This window comes from Podarcis raffonei, chromosome 4 (assembly GCF_027172205.1).
Source record: "Podarcis raffonei isolate rPodRaf1 chromosome 4, rPodRaf1.pri, whole genome shotgun sequence".
In the NCBI taxonomy this organism is placed as follows: Eukaryota; Metazoa; Chordata; class Lepidosauria; order Squamata; family Lacertidae; genus Podarcis; species Podarcis raffonei.
In genome coordinates, this window is record NC_070605.1 from 80,383,233 (window position 1) to 80,407,104 (window position 23,872).

At 43.1% G+C, this 23,872-nt stretch overlaps 1 protein-coding gene across 13 annotated transcripts in view; it reads right to left on the minus strand.

Moving 5' to 3' along the window:
• MCF2L (MCF.2 cell line derived transforming sequence like) overlaps window positions 1–23,872 on the minus strand; it is a 117,200-nt gene that overhangs the window by 4,696 nt on the left and 88,632 nt on the right. For 6 of the 13 annotated variants that reach the window (XM_053384380.1, XM_053384388.1, XM_053384384.1 and 3 more), the window contains 17 exons: window positions 23,435–23,594; window positions 23,262–23,338; window positions 21,133–21,209; window positions 20,382–20,448; window positions 18,651–18,766; window positions 17,735–17,804; window positions 15,799–15,891; window positions 15,603–15,695; window positions 13,679–13,804; window positions 7,874–8,095; window positions 7,636–7,728; window positions 7,390–7,468; window positions 6,912–6,981; window positions 6,208–6,323; window positions 3,923–3,982; window positions 3,516–3,590; window positions 154–272 (listed from right to left, as the gene is read on the minus strand). In XM_053384380.1, the coding sequence (XP_053240355.1) occupies window positions 154–272; window positions 3,516–3,590; window positions 3,923–3,982; window positions 6,208–6,323; window positions 6,912–6,981; window positions 7,390–7,468; window positions 7,636–7,728; window positions 7,874–8,095; window positions 13,679–13,804; window positions 15,603–15,695; window positions 15,799–15,891; window positions 17,735–17,804; window positions 18,651–18,766; window positions 20,382–20,448; window positions 21,133–21,209; window positions 23,262–23,338; window positions 23,435–23,594 (1,713 nt within the window). Of the gene's footprint in view, window positions 1–153; window positions 273–3,515; window positions 3,591–3,922; window positions 3,983–6,207; window positions 6,324–6,911; window positions 6,982–7,389; window positions 7,469–7,635; window positions 7,729–7,873; window positions 8,096–13,678; window positions 13,805–15,602; window positions 15,696–15,798; window positions 15,892–17,734; window positions 17,805–18,650; window positions 18,767–20,381; window positions 20,449–21,132; window positions 21,210–23,261; window positions 23,339–23,434; window positions 23,595–23,872 lie in introns of those variants that run through there. The other 7 variants (XM_053384382.1, XM_053384387.1, XM_053384386.1 and 4 more) reach the window with 5 other exon arrangements.

The following is a 23,872-nucleotide window of genomic DNA, read 5'->3' on the forward strand; positions in this document are numbered from 1 at the left end:
AAAGGTTGTCATCTGCCGCATACCATACATTCTGACTGACAACCTATTTCCAAAGACACCATCTCCAAGGGGTCTATGGGAGATTAGTCACTGTGGCCAGGTTCATAAATTATATTTTCCTCCCTCCTATAAACATGAAAATATATTAGTTACCAGCTTCTTCTCTACTTTTACTTCTTCTTCTGCATCTGAGGAATTAAGTGGATCCTCTGCACTGGACCAGCCATCATTTTCTTCAGAAGCATCAAGTGACTGAGATGTTTTAGACCATCCTTAATAAACAAACAAGCAACTGTTATCTCAAGCAAGTACTGAACTGTTTTGATATAATAGCTATGAAGGGGTTTTTTAAAATACTCAAGAAAGTATTATTTATTTATTTGACATTTAGTTGCGACTTCTATATAAAACGGGGGGATACACTTCAAACAGCTACAACAAAACACTAGATATCCTTTGAACCAATTCAATTGTACTAAGTGATATGCCGTCTTGGTGCTAATAGGCAGCTAGTGAGATCAACAACTGCAGCCAGGTAAGAAATGAGAACCTAACCAAAAAACAATGGTTTGATCCAGACTTAAATCAAGCTTAGAGTAAACCCACTGAAATCAATGGGACTTAAGTTAGGTTTGCCATTACTAAGTCCCATTGATTTCAATCCATGAGTCTGGATCCAATCCAATGTTTTTCCCCAAGCCGAACTACAGTGGTACCTCTGGATGTGAACGGGATCCGTTCCGGAGCCCTGTTCGTATCCAGAAGCGAATGCAACCCACACCTGCGCGTCTGCAGGTCGCGGTTTGCCGCTTCCGCACATGCGCGTGACAACATTTTGACCCTCTGCGAATGTGCGAGCGGAGAAACCCGGAAGTAATGTGCTCCGTTACGTCCGGGTTGCCGCAGAGCGCAACCCAAAAATACTTATCCCGAAGCTATTTCAACCCGAGGTATGACTGTATTATTAAATTTATTAGATCCTATAAATAAGAGATGGCTAACCTTAGGTATCAGGTATCTCAAGAAAATTTTTCTGGTTCTCTGAAACCCCACTGATTTTGGGGTTACAAGAAAAAATTAAAAATCCCACAATGTAGATATAGAATTGGGGTGAACAGAAGGGTTTAAAACACTTCATCCCAACATCCTTATGGGGATGCAATTTGTTTCAAGTCATCTGATTGCTCATTTGATGAGCAGGGAGGGGGCAATGGTCTGCATAGATCAGGGAGGCTATGAGAGTGTTCAAGGAGTGACATTCACAGATGCCATGCTTCCCTGGAGTGCTAGACAAGGATTAATGCAATCTTTGGGCCAAAAAGGGTTAGCCACTCCAGGTTGTTGGTGATTAACCTCAGCCTGTTTTTTTATGGCACTGCTAGCATAGATAACTCATTCTGATGACTCCTCAAAGTCTTGTTAGGTGACAAAAACTTACAAGGTAAGAAAACAAAAGGCCCCCCCAAAAAGAAAAAGGTCCTGCTATTTATTTCACAAACGGTAACTCAAACAGTGGGAGACAGATGTGATTAGTCAAACACATCACAATGTGCTTCCAACTGGTACACTTTTTAATCTGCCAAGTGTATCTGGCTCAAAATGCAATGGAATACGACACTTTACTCCCAAGTGCAATTTAGGATAAGAACTTTCACACAGATTAATGGTCCGCTAGTGGTTCGTCAGGTTGAGAACTCCATGCTTTCATGTTGATCACTAAAGTATCCCTTGGAAGGTCATGAATATCCATTCCAATGAATAAAACATGTATTTAGTTTACCATGTCGCAACAAAGCAGCATATAATTTGATCTCTTGTCTTTGTTTTTCTTTTTTCACGCCTATGAGCTAGCATAGATATGGTGTGTGCATGTGTGTGCATACTTGCTTGAGTTTAAAGCTGAACAATTCTATACTGCAAAAAATTACCAATTCTCCCTCTATGCCTCCCAAATAGCTTGCAATGAGAAAAATCTCTTCATTTGTGCTTTTTGTATCATACATCATCATCACAACAGGATACAACAATGGACACAATAACAAATCATGCACGTGTTGGCAATGGTACACTTATATTTCTCACTGAGAGTAGACTAAAAGCTACTGTTATTTCTGAGTATCTCATCTTCTAAATAAATAATCCCAAATAAAACTCGTACAACAGATTTCCAAATCTGTTTATTGAAAAACAACCCACTTCAACACAGCTACAAGGATACTGTATGAGTTCCCTGCACTCTCTCTGTCACATTCCCCTAGTGTGAGCAAGATATGAAATCTACAGTGCTGCTCTGCAGATTAAAACAAGTCTGATTGTCAATGCCTTCCATTAATTACAATTAGGCAAATTAAATGAGCAGGGGTTGGCAAGACTCTTTGGGGTGGATCAGAATCTGCTCTTCCCAAAGAAGGTCATTGGGACGTTTGCTCGGCCAATAAAGCAAGATGAGTGCCACAACCCGAGTCGTCCGTGACTGGACCTAATGGTCAGGGGTCCCTTTACCTTTATGATTCTGCAAAGCAAGTTACCCTTCTCTCATCCCCATAGCTGCTATTAGTCATGGAGGGAAAGGTAGGCACAATATTTGGGGAGAGAGGATCCCTGGCCCCAGCCTAAATCATACTGCTTTTTGGACAATGCTGGAAACTCTGATTTTATCCTACTCAGTCCTCAGTGGAATTAACCCACACAATGGAATGGGGAGGGACTACCAGGATGGACACTGTCCTGAGCTTTTTGGAGGAAGGATGGCATACAAATAAGATTCTAGGCAGATTGAAAACCAATTTAAAAAGAAGGAACAATTCCCAATTCTAGCTAAAAATGAGTAAAATGGAACAACCACCCCCCTCCCCGAAATGAGGCTTTCAGTTTTTGGGCAGTTCCTGCAAGACTTGTGCTTCGTGTCATCCGTGACAGTATAAGATGTTAGAGGAAAGCCAAAGCAAGCCCTTAAAAGCAGCCACAAGTCACAGCACACATCACACCATGCACAAAGTCCATGTGGCCCCAGAAGAGATACGTTACCTTGCCTGCGCTGGGCTGCTAGTAAAAGATAAGTAGTGCTGACCCACTTGGCCCTGTTCCAAGTTAACACAGAACTTGCATCTGTGAAAGAACTGAATAATAAATATTCCCAGTGCATTACGCTGTTGCCGTGATACCACCTTCCACCCTGAGCTTGAAACTGGAAACTAGATTCCACTCAATCATAATTAAAATGAAATAGCCTTGCTCTATTTATCATTTCTCTCCCCCACCCTTCCTAATTTTTGCTATCTTTTTATCAGATTATGTTGCAACAACCTATCAGCCCCAGCTCTACTCCTAGGTTCTCATCTCTCAGCTTTTCACACAATGAGGTTTCCTGGCACATTTGTCCCTGAACTTAAGTGAAGGTACAGAAAACTGCATTGCTTTTTTGGCTACCAGGTGTGGCAATTTCAGTCAAAGCGAAGTGCAAGCTACTGTTAGGATTCTGCGATTTCAAGTTTGGAAAGTTGGCTCCACTCTACCTCTCAAACCCAAAGGAGTTGGATCACTCTTGACTTCATGTCGTTTAGTGTTTTTGTCTGGGCTGGTAGGAGAAGCTGCAGCAGGGCAAAGAGGCAAAAAAAGACAGAGAGACAAGAAAGAGATATTGAAGAATTCAAGAGAGAGAAATAATAGGTGGGTTGCATGCAAATTACCTTTGAGTTTAGACTGGAAAACAAAAATAGAATCTCATACTTTTAACTGGTATTCATGAAAGCAAGAAAAAAAACATTTTAAAAATCTAGGAATAATCAAAAAGTGCATATTTGTGGTTATATGTACAAATATTAAAAAGCTGGTAGCAAAGTTATAATTAATTTGCAATTTTCTTTATTTTCTGTATACGTATATCATTTTATTCCAATGAAACTAAATCCTGGATCAATACCTGGTCGTGAAAGAAGGATCATTGGCAAAGTCTGGCTTTTAGCGGTAGGAGACGCTGTTTCTGTCAAGGCAAGCATGGAATATTAGTGCTTACCGATATGAACTTTAAGTAGCTGGCTGCACTCATTGGCAGTTTCTCCAGAAAGAACTCAAAGGTAATGGGGTTGTTAAAGAGAAGGAGAGAGAGAAAAAAGAGACTTTTTTCATCAGCGCGATGGATGCGTAATGTTGGTCACTCCTTTCAATCTCATAATAGTTCCATAGTTATAGTGTGAATGACATCTCAACACGTCTTCCTGAATAATTTAGATAAGTTATTCACTATCAGCATGGAACCACTGTGCATTCATATAGGTGTGCACATGGCTCCCACAACCAAAGCACTGTAATAATAATTTAAAGCAGCCCAGGGCAGGGCAGAGCTTAAAAACGCTTTCATGTAAAACGGTACAAAGGAAAATGCTATCAGAGATAACAGCTCTGAGAGCAAGACTAAGCCCACCTTCTGTGGTGGAAAAACACACAACCTCTTTTCCTTAGGGACCTGTGAAAATAACATTTCAAAAGGGTCTCTTTTTTAAAAAAAAACAGCTCATCTTGATAGAAAGCTTTCTTGAAGGAAGCAAGTGCATTCCTTCCGCAGTAACAAACTGAGTTAATGATGATTTTATTTTATTATTTATACCTGCCCATCTGGCTGGGTTTCCCAGGTAAGTTTTTAGAAATGACAGAAGACAGCATGGAACATGAGAAAAGAGTGTAAGGAGTTGTCCACTGGGAACACATCGTGACAGTGATCCCAAAACTGAATTAATTGCCTCCAACTATCTGGCAAAAATTAAGCCAATTCCAACTTATAGAGCTTGAACCTTACTTTCCTAGACACTGCGTTTATCTCCAAGTACAATCTCAGTCCTTAATAACCAGGAAGGACTTGATTGATTGATTGATTGATTGATTAATACTGCCCCCACCCCCCAATCCCCACCACAAATGAAGTTTGAACATTCATTGTTCAGAGAAAAGCATTCTGGTTGGTGTGCAACACATCTTACAATTTTTGTGGAGCTCCCTCCCAGCTCCAGGTCTCCTGCTACAGGGTATTTTGAAAAAGAGAGTAAGGAGCAAGGTCTTCCTATCTGAACAGAAAGGCAACAGCTTTCTGAACAGAAAGGCAATAGATTGGGTGATTTATGGCTGGGAGCTCTAATGAAAAGATGCTAAAGCAACTTTATCTTGTCAACAAAAATCATTTCAATCCTTCTATTTAGCCTCATATTTTACATTAGCTTCAGGGCTCAAGGCCTGACAGCTGTCCTTTCGAATTTTTCAAGTCCTTAATTGGGGCTTTGAAAAACCAAGAGTTAAGGCTTTGAAGTTACAAGAACCATTTTGGAAATACACAAATCCTAATGGTTTGAATCCTAAGTACTGTGGGCAAAGTTTCCAAGTCTTTTAATTCCTGTGCATTCAATGCCAACTCCCTGCAAAAACCTGATCTAGAGGGTGTAAGGGCTCTTTGGAATGGTGCATATAGGCCTCTTCCTGGGATTCAAGCCAATATTTCTACACATACAATCAGTGGCAACTACAATGTGTAACTGAACAAAAATAAACCAGCTAGTTTTGTAAAATTTACCTTTCTGGCTTTGGGGATTAGTAATACTGCACATTACAGTGTGTGTGTGTGTGTGTGTGTGTGTGTGTGTGTGAGAGAGAGAGAGAGAGAGAGAGAGAGAGAGAGAGAGAGAGAACTGAGAAATCTGAGATAGTATCTTCAATAAAATGAAGACAGAGAGGAAAAGGACAGAGGGAAAGAACAGAGGAGTCAAAGGTAAACCAGAAGGTTGTGCCAGAAAAGTAAGGCATTTATGAATAATTAATTATTGAAATTGGAACAAATTAACAGAATCTCCCACATGACTACTACACTTTTAGAATCATTTAATTTTTTTAAAGGGCTTGAATCATAATTTAGTAATGAAAAATCACCCTATGGAGACAAATAGGTTCCTGCAAATAAATCAGTGTGGTTCTTCTACGGGATTTAAGACAGGCATGCTATTGAACAGATATTAAACAGAACCAACTAGCTAATATTTGTTCTATACCTACCTAAATTAAAAAAAAAAATTGCGCACCTGTTGGTTTTATCTATGACAAGAGTTGACATTACAAAATATGATCACACAACCAAAATATGGTTACAACTCCTTTTATGCAACAAATTATTCCACTTTATAGTAATTGATGCACATTAATAACCAAAGGGTACTTCAAATTTACCTTTGCCTTTTTCAGGATACTTTGATGCTACTGAGGTTATACATCCATCAGGACTTACAACACCAGCACTTCTCTCCTCCTGTTTTCTGATATTCCTTGCCTCATTTCTTGAAGGACTGTTCATGGAAGAAATATAAGACTACACTAAGGGCCAATTCACTTGTTCCCATTACAAGATAACCACAACAATCTCAGAGCAAGTAAAACAAACTTTTTCTTTTCCTTTCTTTTTTTTAAGCAAGACACAACCTTACAAATTAGACATACTTTCCCACTTAATGGGTACGGGGAGAGATGTTCTACACTGCACACTATGGTACTGTGTTTGCCTAGCTCGTTCCATATCTACAATAAATATTTCAGAACAAAAATGAAGGGACAAATTTGTACCTGACACAGTTATTTTTAAGCTGAGACTTGCAGGGAATGTTTCAGGTTGCCTGCCTGTGAAAGTTTCTAAAAATGCATGTGTAAAAAAGTTGGGGTCATCATCGTTCTCTACTGTTTGTAAAAGCACCCATATAGAAGGTGCTATACGTAGATTAAGAAGACATTTAAACTCGCACACTGCAATATTTAGCAAGTAAGTTAAAATAAATAATAAATGGTTTTAGAGACAGGCAAAGCAGAAAACACTGAAATCGGAAGAGTATTTGATGAATCAATGTTTTATAAAGTAATTAGTGGAACAGATAGCAGCTTACCTGGTATTATTAGACGATGCAGGTAAAGGGAGACTGTGTGTATGTTCTAGAACTCTATGCTGGCTAGCTTCTGTAAGGAAAAGAGAGAGAGAAAAAGCCTGTCTATCAAAGCACCTCAGGCAAGCTGCAAACTTTTGGTTCAGATTTTGGAAGTTCTGTGCAAAGTTTGGAGCTCTCACTAAATACAGAAGGGGGAACAAATTATAAGGCTTCTGTTACACTACAACAAACTAAGCATGAACAGAACTCTTTGACAGTAACTGTGGGACTTTGGTTCCAAGCTGGGAGCAAATTAGCAGCAACCCCAACATTAGGACAGGGTGGAAAGTTTTGCATCCATCCTCGATTGCAGCATCTTTAATCTCCCCACACAAAATACAATGGAAGGCGCTTGTGTCTGTAAGTGAAACTAAATGCAGCCATCATATTGATAGCCACATTGCTATGGACAGATATTAGGAAGAAAGAAAAGACTTACGCCTGCATGCCTGTAACTGACTGGTCAGTACTTTCCTAATTTCATTTACCCAGGTGGCTTTGACTTCCAGGGTTGGAGCCTGCATCAAAAAGAAAAAGGCAGAAATTCAGCCAACTATTTGCCACAAATTACGCCATTTCGAAATGAGACAGGCAGGACCAATGTTTTCAAAGAAAACATCTACACCTTCATAAAACTGCCTTTAAAAGGCAGCACAATGCTTAATTTTTTTTTGGGGGGGGTTACCTGTATTATATACACTTCTTCCCTTGCATTATACCAGATTTCAAATTTTTTAGCGTCACCTTTAACGTTCTCTGTTATTCCAACAGCAGTCATCTGAAAACAAAAGGAATGTTAAATTGACATCCTGCATGACACCCTTGCTGTGTGTGTGTGTTGCTGCTGCAGCCAAAATGGTATTATTTTTGCTCTACTATTTATTAAAATGTTTATTTTTTTTTAAAAAAACACCATATCTTACATTTAAGGAATTCTTAAAGCTGTATGAGGGTGCTTTCTCATATCCTTCTCCGTTTTCTTCTCTCTTTTTACAGAACAGTATTGCCTTCTCATGAAGGAAGAGGTGCCTCTGCATTGGCTTGAAACGTGCCAGGTCCTTTACTTTCGAGTGCCCCTTTTTGTGATCGGTCCATACACTGAAAGATCCCTGCATCAAAAGCTTGCCAAGTTCATTCAGGTTTCCCTTAAAACAAAAGAAAAGCAGACTGTTTACACTTTGTTAATAATATTTAGAAAGGAAGACCAGCAATGGGAGCAGCACCATGAGTAGAATTAAATGTTATGCTAAGGAGAATGTGCCTTCATTTCTACTTGCCAGATAGAACAATCTCCCCTCCCCTTCTCCCAACATGCTGTTCTCAGGGTTCCCCTGACCCTCCTGAGTAAATTTGGGGAAGGCGTGGGAGATGCACATGGGTAGGGAAGAGAAGCAGAGAAAGTCCTGTTGCACCAGGGGGACTAGGAGAATTAATACCAGTGTACTGGAAGAAGCAAAGATCACCAGTGTCAAAGCAATGATTCTTCAACATCAACTTCGCTGGACTGGTCATGTTGTGAGGATGTCTGATTATCATCTTCCATAGCAACTACTCTATTCCGAACTTAAAAATGGAAAGTGTAATGCTGGCGGTCAACAAAAGAGGTTTAAAGACTCTCTCAAGGCAAATCTAAAAAAATGTAGTATAAACACCAACAATTGGAAAACACTTGCCTGCGAGCGCTCCAATTGGAGAACAGCCTTTACCAAAGGTGTCATGGACTTTGAAGACACTCAAAAGTCAGGGCGCAAGGGAGAAACGTGCTAAGAGGAAGGAATGATTGGCAAACCCACACCGTGATCAACTCCCACCCGGAAACCAATGTCCCCAATGTGGAAGGACATGTGGATCCAGAATTCACGTCCACAGTCACCTACGGACTCATTGTTAAAACCATGTTTATGGAAGACAATCTTACTCGGCTACAAGTGATCGCCAAAGAAGAAGAAGTTATGTTGGCTTGTGCAGGTGGAACAATTTAGTTGAAGCTGGTCCTAAGCCTGCATTATTCTCCTGCAACTGGGTGGGTTGGTTTTATGGTCTTGCCTCTTAAGTCCAGTGAACAGTCCCTTCCTGAAGAAATGGAGAACATCCAAAGTCTGGACTTGTTACATAAGGCTGCTGGGTCTCATGAACTAACCAAAAATGTTTCAGAGTTTTAGTCTACCCTTCTCTCAGGGCTGTGGATGGCAAAAGTTGAATGTTAAAAGACAGGAACCAGAATTAAGGTGTGGGACGGTAGAGAGAAGAAAAACCTATTTTATATAAGTCCTCTCAGCAACACACCCCTGCAGCTTTCTGTTCCATTCTAAAATTCAATCGATGTGTGCATCTTTCTGTGGGCGAGCGACACACACCAAACACAGGCTAAGAGGCATGCCACCAGAAATAATGTAAGAAGGGGAAACATTTTCTTGTAAGTTCCAACTAACAGAATATATTGCAGTTCAATGTGTTTTGAAACAAGTTCCTTCTTCAGCAGCAACCTCAAAATTCTGTAGAACAGCAGAAGCAGCTTCAACAAATATTGCAGCTCATCTAGTACCATTAGTAAAAGTGCAAGACAGGGTGAAAATATATGTTCGAGCTGCTGCAACTATTCTATTAAAAAAAAGGAAACTTTTAAGATTCCTTCTAAAGAAGGAAGCTGTAGTCTGAAATGCACTGAGGTGGAACAAATCTTGTAGGATGACATTTTTGATAACTGGCTTCTTCTTTCTGCATTCTTTCAGTAGTTCTAACCTCAACATCGGCTGGGTGAGGACTGCAGGGCCTGCTCCCTTCCAGGGCCTTTTCCAACTGGCCCAGGCCCTCTCTCCCAGCTATAAAGGGACTCCTGCTGCGGCGAAGCCTTGGACCATCTGCTGGGTGAGGACTGCAGGGCCTGCTCCCTTCCAGGGCCTTCTCCAACTGGCCCAGGGGGCGTGGCCCAGGCCCTCTCTCCCAGCTATAGAGGGACTCCTGCAGCAGGGAAGCCTCGGACCATCGGCTGGGTGAGGACTGCAGGGCCTGCTCCCTTCCAGGGCCTTCTCCAACTGGCCCAGGGGGCGTGGCCCAGGCCCTCTCTCCCAGCTATAGAGGGACTCCTGCAGCGGGGAAGCCTCGGACCATCGGCTGGGTGAGGACTGCAGGGCCTGCTCCCTTCCAGGGCCTTCTCCAACTGGCCCAGGGGGCGTGGCCCAGGCCCTTATTTGGAACAAACTTTTGGGGAAGTGTGGGAAATGTTCTGCCACTGCTTCCCTGTTCCAGGTGGTTAATGTGCTTTAAAATGTCCTCAAGCAGTCAGTGGCAATTTAAATTTTTATTCATTTTTTCCCTTTTTCCCTTTGTTGGGGGTGGGTGGGTGGGATGGATAGTTGGTTGGGGATTAATTTTAGTATAATTGTTCTGTTCCTTTATTTTCTGTTGTTGTTGTTGTTTTATTGGTTCTGTATAGTTTGTGTTTTGTTTTTAAGGGGCGGGATCAGGGCTGCCTGGGAGTGGGTCCCCAGCCAACACGATGGCTGGGACAAGTTCCACAGGGGGGGAAGCACTGGGACATTCGATCTCGGTGATCATGGGCAGGAGGCGGAGTTACGCTAAGACCAGACCATGTCATTACCGAGGAGGCAGGTTTAGTCGCTGTTTGAAGACTATCCCTGCCTCTGGGTCTGGCCTTGACCGGATGGATACTGGAATCAACAGGGGAAACCCACATGACCTGAAAGTGTTGCTGTGCAATGCCTGGTCAATGATGAATAAAACCACTGTCATCCACGACTTGATTGTGGATGGAGGATTTGACCTGGCATGTGTGACAGAGACCTGGTTGGAGGAAGCAGATGGGCCTGTCCTTGCCGCTGCTTGCCCACCAGGTTTCTCTTACGCACAGCAACCCAGGTCATGTGGACGGGGAGGGGGGGTTGCAGTGATTTTTAGGAAGTCATTAGCTTGCACCAGACGTCCTACTGGGAAGATCCAGTTCTCTGAGTGCATGTTCTGGAAGTTGGGCAATAGGGGCAGTACAGGATTCCTTTTGGTGTACCAACCTCCCCGCTGCACCAAGGATTCCCTGTCTGAGCTGCTTCAGGTCGTGGCGGATGTTCTCCTGGAGACACCTAGCTTGGTTGTCCTAGGGGATTTTAACATCCATGCCGACACGACCTTACAAGGGGCTGCTCGGGACTTCATGGAAAGCATGGCCTCCATGGGGCTGTCCCTGAATAAGTCTGGCCCAACTCATAGTCATGGACATGCCTTAGACCTGGTGTTCACCTCTAGTGACGTGGGTGATCTGACACTAAGTAAAAGTGAAACAAAAGAAGTGCCATGGTCAGATCACTTCCTGGTGCAACTGGACTTCTCCGCGACCCTTCCCCTCTGCAGGGAGGTGGGACCAATTCGGATGGTCCGCCCCCGCCACTTAATGGATCCAAATGGTTTCCAGAGAGTGGTAGGGGATGCTTTATCCCATGTTGATTGCCTTTCAGCTGATTCCCTGGTGGCCCGCTGGAATGCGGAGTTAACCAGGGCTATCGACTGTCTGGCTCCGAAGCGCCCTCTCCGATTGAATGGAGCCCGGACAGCCCCGTGGTTTTCTTCGGAGCTGAGGGCGATGAAACAATCGCTGAGACGGCTAGAGCGTCGGTGGCAGAAAACTCACTCCGAATCTGACCGGACACAGGTTAGAGCTCAACGTCGAGCCTACCAAGTGGCGATAGCGACGGCGAAGAAGACTTTCTTCACCGCCTCTATTGCATCTGCAGAAAATAGTAGCAGGAGACTCTTTCAGGTGGTTCGCAATTTAACGGAACCACCTTTACCACCGGGGCCTTGTAAAGACCCCAAGATCTCCTGCAATGATTTTGCAAAGTTTTTTGCAGATAAAATCACTCATATTCGGAAGGAGCTAGACACCACCGTGGGAGCAGGGCTGGGGCGGGAGAGTGCTAGAGCTCTGTCTAGTCAAGTTGCATGGAATCAATTTCAATCTGTTACCCCCGAGGATGTGGACAGGCTGCTTGGACGCATGAAACCAATCACCTGTCTCCTTGATCCTTGCCCATCCTGGCTAATAAAAGCAAGCCGGGAAGGACTGGGCGATGGGCTCTGCGGGGTGGTGAATGCTTCCCTCTGTGAGGGAACATTCCCAGATCCGCTGAAAGAGGCGGTCGTTAAACCGCTTCTTAAAAAACCATCTTTAGACCCGGCCAGTATGGCCAACTATCGCCCAGTCTCAAATCTTCCATTCTTGGGCAAGGTGATTGAGCGTGTGGTTGCTGAACAACTCCAGGCACGCCTGGAGGATGCGGACCATTTGGATCCCTTCCAATCGGGATTCAGGCCTCACCATGGGACTGAAACTGCCTTGGTCGCGCTGGTTGATGATCTCCGGCGAGCTAGGGACAAAGGTGAGAGTTGTTTCCTAGTTCTGCTGGATCTCTCAGCGGCCTTTGATACAATCGACCATAACATCCTTCTGGACCGTCTAGAGGGGCTGGGAGCTGGGGGCACTGTTATACAGTGGTTTCGCTCCTTCCTCCTGGGCCGTCAAAGTGGTGGTGAGGGATGAGTGTTCAGACCCCTGGGCCCTCACTTGTGGGGTGCCTCAGGGTTCTGTCCTCTCCCCCATGCTTTTTAACATCTATATGAAGCCGCTGGGAGAGATCATCAGGGGGTTTGGACTGGGTGTCCATCAATATGCAGATGATACCCAGCTCTACCTCTCTTTCAAATCAGAACCAGTGAAGGCGGTGAAGGTCCTGTGTGAGTGCCTGGAGGCGGTTGGAGGATGGATGGCGGCTAATGGATTGAAGTTGAATCCTGACAAGACAGAAGTACTGTTTTTGGGGGACAGGGGGCGGGCTGGTGTGGAGGACTCCCTGGTCCTGAATAGGGTAACTGTGCCCCTGAAGGACCAGGTGCGCAGCCTGGGAGTCATTTTGGACTCACAGCTGTCCATGGAGGCGCAGGTCAATTCTGTATCCAGGGCAGCTGTCTACCAACTCCACCTGGTACGCAGGCTGAGACCCTACCTGCCCGCGGACTGTCTCGCCAGAGTGGTGCATGCTCTAGTTATCTCCCGCTTGGACTACTGCAATGCGCTCTACGTGGGGCTACCTTTGAAGGTGACTCGGAAACTACAACTAATCCAGAATGCGGCAGCTAGACTGGTGACTGGGGGCGGCCGCCGAGACCACATAACACCGGTCTTGAAAGACCTACATTGGCTCCCAGTATGTTTCCGAGCACAAGTCAAAGTGCTGGTGTTGACCTTTAAAGCCCTAAATGGCCTCGGCCCAGTATACCTGAAGGAGCGTCTCCACCCCCATCGTTCTGCCCGGACGCTGAGGTCCAGCGCCGAGGGCCTTCATTGCGAGAAGCAAAGCTACAGGGAACCAGGCAGAGGGCCTTCTCGGTAGTGGCGCCCGCCCTGTGGAACGCCCTCCCATCAGATGTCAAAGCGATAAATAACTCCTTGACATTCAGAAGACATCTTAAGGCAGCCCTGTTCAGGGAAGTTTTTAATCTGTGATATTTTACTGTATCTTTGGTTTCTATGGAAGCTGCCCAGAGTGGCTGGGGAAACCCAGCCAGATGGGCGGGGTACAAATAATAAATTATTATTATTATTATTATTATTCATTTCAGATAAGTGGTGCTGGTGGAGAAAACGGTTGCAGAAAATATTGGCACTACTGCTTGCATTATGTATCGCTAAAATGTGAAATTTTAATACTACTACTTACATCATAGCCAGTGATTGCAATCTGGTGCATGGAATCATTAACTGCTTTAAGAATTCCCAATATTGATGTCAGTGCCTCTTGAAGATCTTCTGCTCCTTCACAATTTTTACTGTATTTTAGCATTTCCTGTGAAAAAAGTAAATATATAGCACCTTATGAATCTCAAGAGCAACAAAATTCTCTAGATACAACTGGGGAGCTACTCCTATATGCCATAAAATACCGTATTTTTCGCCCTATAGAGGGCACCGGCCCATAGGGCGCACCTAGGTTTTTTTTTGGGGGGGGGGGTAGAATAAAGGAAAAAAAATATTTCCCCCCCCCCAGGCGCGGGGCTGGGGCGGGGGAAGCCCGAGCTTCCCGCCGGGCTCCCAAGGGTTGCGGATAGCTTCCTGAAGCCTGGAGAGTGAGAGGGGTCGGTGCGCACCCCTTCATTTTTGGAGGGGAAAAGGTGCGTCCTATAGGGCAAAAAATACGGTAAATGGAGACTGCAATATAAAATATAAGGTTACAATCTGTGAAGGACAGAACTGGAGACGGTGAAGATGGAAGACCTTAGTTCAAGTACCATATTTTCTCAGCACTTCTTATATGACCTTAGTAAAGACATTGGCCTGGTTCACACATAATGATTAACCTAATCTGTACATGTCACATGAACCTCTCATGCAGCAGAAGGAGGAATAAACCACAATTCAATATCTCTTTCTAAGATTGCTGGCTGGTACGTGACAAGTCAGAAATTGTGGTTTAAAATAAACTTTAGTCAACTGCAAAACAAAGTTAACTCTAAAATCTGGGTTGTGATGTGTGCTTGCTTAAACTAGAATTTATTCTGAACCACGATGCTTGGTTTAGATGCAACGGCAAACCAGGAAATTGAGAAATAGAAACTGAATCTCATTTTGACCCCCCTCCCAGCTGTGCTGAGAGAAGAAAAGAAGAAAGGGGAATGCTCCAGTTCAAGGGGTTCATGCATATAACCTCAAACCACAGCTCAGCATTATTTGGGAACCTGCCCATTATCTCCCAGACTCAGCTTGTCAGCTCATAATGATTCACTTCATTGCAATCTTGCTGAAGGCAACTACAGTGGTACCTCACAAGACGAATGCCTTGCAAGACGAAAAACTCGCTAGACGAAAGAGTTTTCCGTTTTTTGAGTCGTTCCGCAAGACGAATTTCCCTATGGGCTTGCTTCGCAAGACGAAACGTCTTGCGAGTTCTTGCGAGTTTGTTTCCTTTTTCTTAAAGCCGCTAAGCCGTTAATAGCCGCTAAGCCGCTAATAGCCGCTAAGCCGCTAATAGCCGTGCTTCGCAAGACGAAAAAACCGCAAGACCAAGAGACTCGCGGAACGGATTAATTTCGTCTTGCGAGGCACCACTGTATAATGGAAGACTGTAAAGCATGCTGCAAATTGCAAACACTGTCAAAGCTATAAACTATGGAATTACTCATAGCAGTCAGTTGCTCTAAATCACAGTCACTTAGAATCCCCCCCCCATTTTTTTTTATTGGTTTTCACAAAATAAAAAACACACACTAACAAATAAACAGACAAACATAAATCATAACCTTATTAAAATTAATCTTCTTAACATTGTTAAGTGACTTCCTCGTATCCCCCTGGTTGGATTTCAATGAATATCATTTTAACGGTTTTCCAAATCAAAGCTCTTAAAATCTTAACTTAATCACTTAACATCAGTCATTCTTCCCAATTCAGCATTAAACATAATAATTCCTTTGCATTACTTATTTAAATGCTAGGCCTAGCTGGTAATTGCAAGCTTTTTCCAATTAATTTAACTTGATGTATTTAGCTAAATAGTCATTAAATTTCTTCCATTCTGCTAGAACCTCCAAACAAGGTCACTTAGAAATTAACTAAAGGCATAGCTAAAATAGTATTATACTCCTTACCTTTAGCAAAAGCTGATATTTGGTTATTCTTTGAACAGGTTTCAGTAAATAGGAATCCAAACTCAGCTTGTGGTCAAGTTTTCTCTGACACTCCTATAAATATAAATGAATAAAGAACTGAAAAAATCCTTCCATGAAATGCAATGAGAAAGATAGTAATCAACTAATTATGTGTTTACAGTAAAATAAAGAATACCTGAAAGAATACAGAGTCTGAGAACTGCCTCCACAGACTTTCAGATCGAGGTTTATTTTGACAGTATTTTTCATAAATCTGAAAGTCTTCCATCTGAATGAGAGAAAATAATCATTACAAAAGTTTTAAGATTTCATGCAATTATGAAGTAAACTATCACACTTACAATGGGCATTCGACTAAGTCTTACTCAGAGGAGACCCACTAAAATGAAAGAAGATGGCTAAGTTAAGTCAATTGCTTTTAATGGGTCTACTCTTGAGGAAAGCTTCAATAACAACCATTCTTATTAACGGACTGTTGAAATATGTATGGCTGTTCCGATTGGCTAAAACTGAGTTGACATTAGATCACACAAAGTAACTCTCCACCCCCCCCCCATTAATTCATGTCTTAGTTCCTGTGGGAACTCCAAAAAAACCCCCTGTATTATTTATTTAATATCTATACTCCACCCTTCCTCCCTGAGGAGCCTCCGCTGGTAAGCACATCACTGTTAAAAGAATACAATGAAAAGTAAAATAACATATCTAAAATGTCTTTTAAAAAACAACATGTTCTCATAATCATTTAAATGTTGCCAGGAAAATTTTTAGCCATCCAATGTCTGGGTAAACAGGAATGTTTTAAAATCCGTCCTGAAAGGTTATAAAGAGGGGGAAGATACAATTCACCACAGAAGAGATGTTCCACAAACAAGGAATCTCCACTGAGAAGGCCCTGCCTCATAATAATGCCAACCAGGCAGCACCCGGCAGTGGCACTTCCAACAGGGCATTCTCTGCTGATTGTAGGGCCCAAGATGGTTGACACTAGGGAAGGCGCTCTTTCAGGTACAGTGGTACTTCGGGATACATACGCTTCAGGTTACAGACTCCGCTAACCCAGAAATAGTTCCTCGGGTTAAGAACTTTGCTTCAGGATGAGAACAGAAATTGCGTGGTGGCAGGCCCCATTAGCTAAAGTGGTACCTCAGGTTAAGAACAGTTTCAGGTTAAGAACGGACCTCCAGAACGAATTAAGTTCTTAACCCGAGGTACCACTGTACTTGGGTCCCAAGCTGTTTAGGGCTATGTTTGCCAGCACTAGCACCTTGAACTGGACTGGTACTACACAACATGACCCACAACAGCGAAACTCAACTGGGTAAATCTGATATGACTGTAATTTCCTAGAAGCTAGAAGAACTCAGAATTCTAATCTTCCTCTCTTATATGCATTTGTTTCAGCACGAAGGCCTAGACCTGTGGTTCCCAACGTGAGGCACGCGCCCCACAGGGGGGCAATTTGATTTTTAAGGGGGGCAATTTGAGAATGACTTAGACCATGTTAATGGCCTTTTAGGCTTCCTCCACGTGAATAGGAGTTCACTTTTTGAATAATAAGAATTATATGTTACGGGGGGTGGGGGATCAGGATTTTAGAGATGCTTAGGTGCGGCATGGCCACAAAAAGGTTGGGAACCACTGGTAGACATTTGCAATGCAGACATTACTGAGGAAGAACGATCAAGTTAGCAAAACAGCTATGCTCTCGATCAGGGGATGGGCATACTTCAGGCTTGTTGAATCTATTTCGCTTTTCATGAGAACTCCCAAGGTTCACCAACCAGAGACAGATGCGAAATAGTGGCTCAGCATAACTGGGAGCTGAAAACTTTTGTGGATCTACTGCAAGTCATTCAGCAATTTTCCACTAGATCCTGATCCCACCCCTGCAACAGACTACTTAAAACGGGTTGTGCACGCATGATTTTTGTCACATTCATCGTAAGACTTTCATCGTTAACTATATGTAGCAGCTTTATTCTTGATTGAATTAGGAACTTGCAACCATGGCTTAATTTCTCCTCATATTGCTGGTGCCAGAATGAAAACTATTCTGCCAATGAAAGGTCAAACACAATAACTATGACGCTCGCTTTCGTACTACTTACCCTTTCAAGGAAACACCTTCCTACCAGCTCTGGATATTCTATGTAATTTTCTAGTTCTCTTAAGAATATTCTGCAAAGAAAATAATTTTAATTTATTTGAAAAATATGGAGAAACAATCGATAAATATCTACAGCTCCTCCACCTTTTAATATATACAGTGGTACCTTGGTTTAAGAACAGTCCTGTTTAAGAATGATTCGGTTTACAAACTCCACAAAACCGGAAACAGTGTCCCGGTTTGAGAACTTTACCTCGGTCTAAGAATGGAATCCGCACGGTGGAAGGGCACCGGTGGCAGGAGGCCTCATTAGGGAAAGCGCACCTCAGTTTAAGAATGGTTTCAGTTTAAAAATGGACTTCTGGAATGCATTAAGTTTGTAAACCGAGGTACCACTGTACTGTCTGAAATCTCAGAAGCAGGGAGCTGTAGTATCCTTACGTGAAACTAAACAAAGATGAATCTAAAACAGCGCCAAGTTCAAAGTAGCATTACTGCTTACTTTTTTTTACATATTTCACACTTAAATACATTGGCCACTACATAAAGAAGACCCCTCAGGAATCTATGGTTACATTTGCATAGCATACTAAACCATAGTTTAGTACAACATGAATAAGCTTCAGCAAAAGGAATGGGACAACCACAGTAAGTACTTACACAAGAGAGACTGGGTGCAAACCCTATAGTAATTTCCATGGGGTTTTCACAAAGAACCAATATGCAAAAAAGCTGAAGCAATGGATTTGTGGACTACTGCTTTAAAAAGGAGCTTAACTACTGTGACTCTGCAAAACCAAATAATTTGGGGGTTTCGATGTATTTTTTTAAAAATCACAAATAATATATTCTAATGTGTTCGTTTTAATTTTCTGTTAATATGACTAGAAATTAGTGCACGGGCCACAAATCTTAACCTGTTGTGAAAGTGATAGATTTCTTCCATGTTTCCAAACAAGACATCTTTCTTATTTTGCAGCCCTGGTAAAATGAGATGTGCCATTAAGGGGCTGTCCATTTCTGCAGCATAGCCCTGTAATACAAAAGGCAAGCAGATTAATTGCTTGCAGTTAGTTCCAACATCTCTCTCTCTTTCTTCAGCAAGTCTCGTCTGCTCAAAGCTGATAAACACACAGCAATATTTCAACATCATTGTGAGGGGGAGAGACTATTCAATGTCCAGTACAGCAGCTCTCCCTTTTAATTCAAGCCCAGTTCTGCAAAAACAAAAAAACCCCACAAAAACACACATATTTGCCGTCTTATAAACAGTTTTGGAGAATATTCTAGTTAAAAAGGAAGTTTACAAAAATCAGAATGTATTTTTGAAATGCATGTAAATTCAAGACTATTTATAAAAATCCACCCAACTGATAATTCCAGCGTTTTGGTTCCTGAGCTCACCACAATGACTATGGATCCCCATATCGTGACCTTTCCAGCCAATTGTTCTTCTTCCTTCCTGACCTAAGTTCCTGTTTATGACATCTGCTCTAGGCAACAAAGCCAGATCTATTCTTTAGCACTTCTTTAGCAGGAAAGATGCACAAACTTGTTTTAATTTGCACTTCTAAGTACACATGTGCTCTTCCTTCGGTACAGCTAGGCAAGATTTTCCTTTAGCCTGGGTTCATATAAAGAACTTGGCTTGGAAAGCAAAACAAGGCAGAAATGCAATAGAATGCATTATGTCACCAGGCACACTGATGAAAACAACACTTTGATCTCCCTTCCATACCACAACATTAGGAGGTACATGGACGAAAGCCATTCTGCCTCCGCATCCTTCGTCACCAGGAACTTGGGAGATGCAAAATGTGATGGCCCTATATGGGAAGTATTTCCAAATATTATGGCAGGAAGGAGGATCAGGTCTGCACTCGGAAGCAGTGCAGGTGAAGGTGAAGGTGAAGTAAAGCATGAGAGCCAAACCAATTTTTAACAAGCACCACCCAGAGGTGATCCAAACAGAGGTGCAGACTGCCTCTCTTTAAGGGGCTGCAGAAGCCATTCAAGGATGACCATGTCAAGGAATTTGTAAAGCTGACTGGGTAGGAGATTCCTCCTCTTTTAAGTGCTTTGTCAAGCGAGCGGAGGAAGGTCCCAATTCCACAACAAAAGGGTGTTCTTTCTAGGGGAGCATGGAAAACCTTTCACTGCAAAAAACCCACAACCCCCTCCCCTCATTAACTCAATCCTAATACCATTTTGTGGGGGACGCGGGTGGTGCTGTGGGTTAAACCACAGAGCCTAGGACTTGCTGATCAGAAGGTTGGCGGTTCAAATCCCCACGACGGGGTGAGCTCCCGTTGTTCGGTCCCTGCTCCTACCAACCTAGCAGTCCGAAAGCACGTCAAAGTGCAAGTAGATAAATAGGTACCGCTCCGGCGGGAAGGTAAACGGCGTTTCCGTGCGCTGCTCTGGTTTGCCACATGACCCAGAAGCTGTACGCTGGCTCCCTTGGCCAATAAAGCGAGATGAGCGCCGCAACCCCAGAGTCGGCCACGACCGTACCTAATGGTCAGGGGTCCCTTTACCTTTCATACCATTTGGTACTCATACATACAGTTTTGGAATGTGCACTGCATAGCAAATTTGCTCAAGGGTTGTAGTTAAATGTAGCACTGCAATGGGGCTGAAATGCCTACCTCAAGAACGCAGAGAAGTTCTTCCACATACGCTCGTTCTGTTTCAAGAAGTTCATTCATTACATGTCTATGAACACAGGAATCAGATTAGTCAAGAGGTGGCTGCTCGAATCAGTCTTCATGTGTTTCTTAGATTACTGACAATAGAGATCAACTACATAGGAGCTGCATGGAGTTCCTAAAAATGAAAGAACTGTAATGGTATTTTAGCAGCTTAGTACCACCAAAACCAAATAACACCCTACCTAAACGTTGCTGCCGCGTTATACAGGGATGCGTTCAGGGAATTTGCTTAGATCATGAGTAGGCAAACTAAGGCCTGGGGGCCGGATCCGGCCAAATCACCTTCCAAATCTGGACGGTGGACGGTCTGGGAATCAGCATGTTTTTACATGAGTAGAATGTGTGCTTTTATTTAAAACGCATCTCTGGGTTATTTGTGGGGCATAGGAATTCGTTCATCCCTCCCCAATATAGTCCAGCCCCCAACAAGGTCTGAGGGACAGTGGATTGGCCCCTGCTGAAAAGGTTTGCTGACCCCTGGCTTTGTTGTTGTTTAGTCATTTAGTCGTGTCCGACTCTTCGTGACCCCATGGACCAGAGCATGCCAGGCACTCCTGTCTTCCACTGCCTCCCACAGTTTGGTCTTAGATCAACCAAATCTCAGGTTAGATGCATAAAAGATGTAACCACTGGAGAAGCCTCTAACATGCTAACTGTACAGTATTGCTCTGATATGTAAAGTACTTACTTCCTTAACACGGCTAGATTTTCTTCATCATCCATCACAGATCCACCTCTGTTTTGATGGATTTCACTGATTTCTCTCTGAAAATATTTTTTTTTTCAAAGTCAACAGCACCATAGATAAAGCAACAAATCTACATTTAGGGTCAAACCAGAAGGAACATTGCAACCAGCCAGATGGGTGGGGTATAAATTATTATTATTATTATTATTATTATTATTATTATTAACCTGATGCTCTTGTCTCCTCTCCAAAGTACCTTTGGGAGGGAGATTTGCAACAGAGTAGGTAGGGCGTGAATATGTTTGTCTTTAACTCTCTCCATCCTATGCCTACCTGCCATTCCTCAGGTACTTTCTCTCATGTGGTGTTCCAAACTTGCAAAGGCAAGAATGGTCTTGAAATTCCATTGGGAGTTGAAAACACAAGAACACAACAGCAGAGGTGTTTAATGTTTCAGGGGGGAAGTGGTGAGCAGGAGTGGTGCCCCCGGTCCTGCTTCTCTACTGCAAATCACTTTTCCAGAGGACACTTTTGAACAAAAGAGCAGCCAGCAAGTTAACATGGCTACAGGTACACTGGCAATCACTCTCCTTTATGAAGTATGTGAATGGGAAGACCCATATTTAAAGAGATATATCTTCTGCCACCACATCTAGTTTGGCACTGAGAAACACAGGCAGAGGTGGAGGCTCAAGCAGGTATACAAAAGGTGCAAAACTTGGTCAAATGTTTTGATGTTCTCACTTTGTATTACTTCACATGGAACACACACAAAATGTATTGCACGGCCTGGGTGAATCAAGTATGATGGCGTTTGATTTTTGCTGGGAAAATTGTGGGCTTGTGGAATCTTTTTGCACAAGGAGAAGGACCAAGGATGCACTGAAATTAAATGCTTTTCCTGCTTTCCGATGGGAATAGATTGTTTCCTGATTTAAAATAGAAAAAAAAATCTTTATACGGCCGTATCTTGGTTTTTGAACAACTTAGTTTGCGAACGTTTTGGCTCCCAAACAGCGCAAACCTGGAAGTGAGTGTTCCAGTTTGCGATCTATTCTGGGAAGCCAAACATCCGACGGGGCTTCTGATTGGTTGCAGGAACTTCCTGCAGCCAATGAGAAGCCGCGCTTTGGTTTTTGAATGTTTTGGAAGTTGAACAGACTTCTGGAATGGATTCCGTTCGACTTCCAAGGTATGACTGCATCTGTTTACTGATCCTCTGAAAAACTGTATTAAAATGTTTTTAATAAATAATAAAATGATCTACACTGTTTCAGGCCCTGATCTGACCCTGACTATTCATCCTCCAACCAAGACTCAGACCTTAGAGAGCCAGGAATCCTCTAACCCCACTACTGATGCTCAGCACCTAGGGAGATACTTCACAAGGCTGGCTCCTTGGAAAGATCCTCAGGGCAGATACTTGATTCATCTGTGGCAAAAGAGCTGCCTCCCAGACCCGGACAGCACAGACACCAGAAAGTCCTAGCTATGGCAGCCTTTTGAAAGCCCAAGGGAACAGAGCAACTTTCAAGGAAGGTGCTCTTGGGAAGCAAAGAGCACAATTCAATCCTTGTAGCTGGTCTTGAGTGGGATTTGCCAAGACCAGACTATGTAAGCCTTCGGTTTAGTTTGGTAGTTCTTGGAACAATGCAGGACTTTCATCTCCCAGGCTGTTGCAACTTGACTTAACTTCTCTGCCCATGACTGACTCTTGGGACCTGCACTCAGCTGCTATGCCCTTTGGATTGCACTCAATTCTGGACTGCTTTCTTGCATGTTAAACAATGGGGCCACATTCCTATAGTAGGTGGAGCCAGAGACAAAAGGGAGCAGAGCAATGGATGTGAATGCTAGTTCTGTGCGTTAGGTTAGTTTCTACATGCACCCCCTCTATATCTTCCATCCAGCGTAATCAGAGTTCAAAGACACCTTCCACCCAGAGACATACAAAGAGGGTGCAGGGCAGGGCTGATGAGAGATATGTCTTGGGGAGAGGGGCTATGGTCTTGAGGGTCAGACAGAGGTCTGGAGGGCTGTATTTGACCCCCAGGCCTGAGGATTCCCCATCCCTGATACATCTACACATGCTTAAAAACACACATGGGCAGCCACACAAACACACCTACCTTGATTCTTCTCAAGTACATTCCTCGAACCATGAGACTGTCAGGGCTGGACGAATCTTCAGTGTCTCTTTGAAGGCCTGGTATGCAAAACAAATCCAACCATTGTAAGCCAGTCAAGTCATAAGTTTGGTTACTTTTGGATTCAACAGGTTCTGAGCAAGCCAGCTGCTTACCTGGAGAAGGACAAGGTGACTTTAGAGAGTTCTCTGGTCTAGGGGCCACGGGCTGAACTGGACGCATCTGCTTAGCTGCCAGTTTCTTAAGGCTGACGCGCCTCTTTTGAAACATTTCTTCCATGCTTTCCTGCTTTTGCAAAACTTTTTGTATGTGCTCCTGTAGAAGCCAAAGTTAAACCATTGTTTTAAACCATGTCCATGGTGCTTATTTATTTTTAAATTGAACTGCTTTAATCCTGCATTGTCAACACACAACTCAGTTGATAGTGCACTAATTTCCAGTAATTCAATAATGATTTGGAACAATAACATTTTGGTTTTTTTAATACAAAAATGGATAACGAAGAACATGCTTGGGTTTAAAAATGAACAACATTTTCACACATTGCACACATTTAAGATTCTTAGGACAATACTCTGAGCAACTGAATTCCG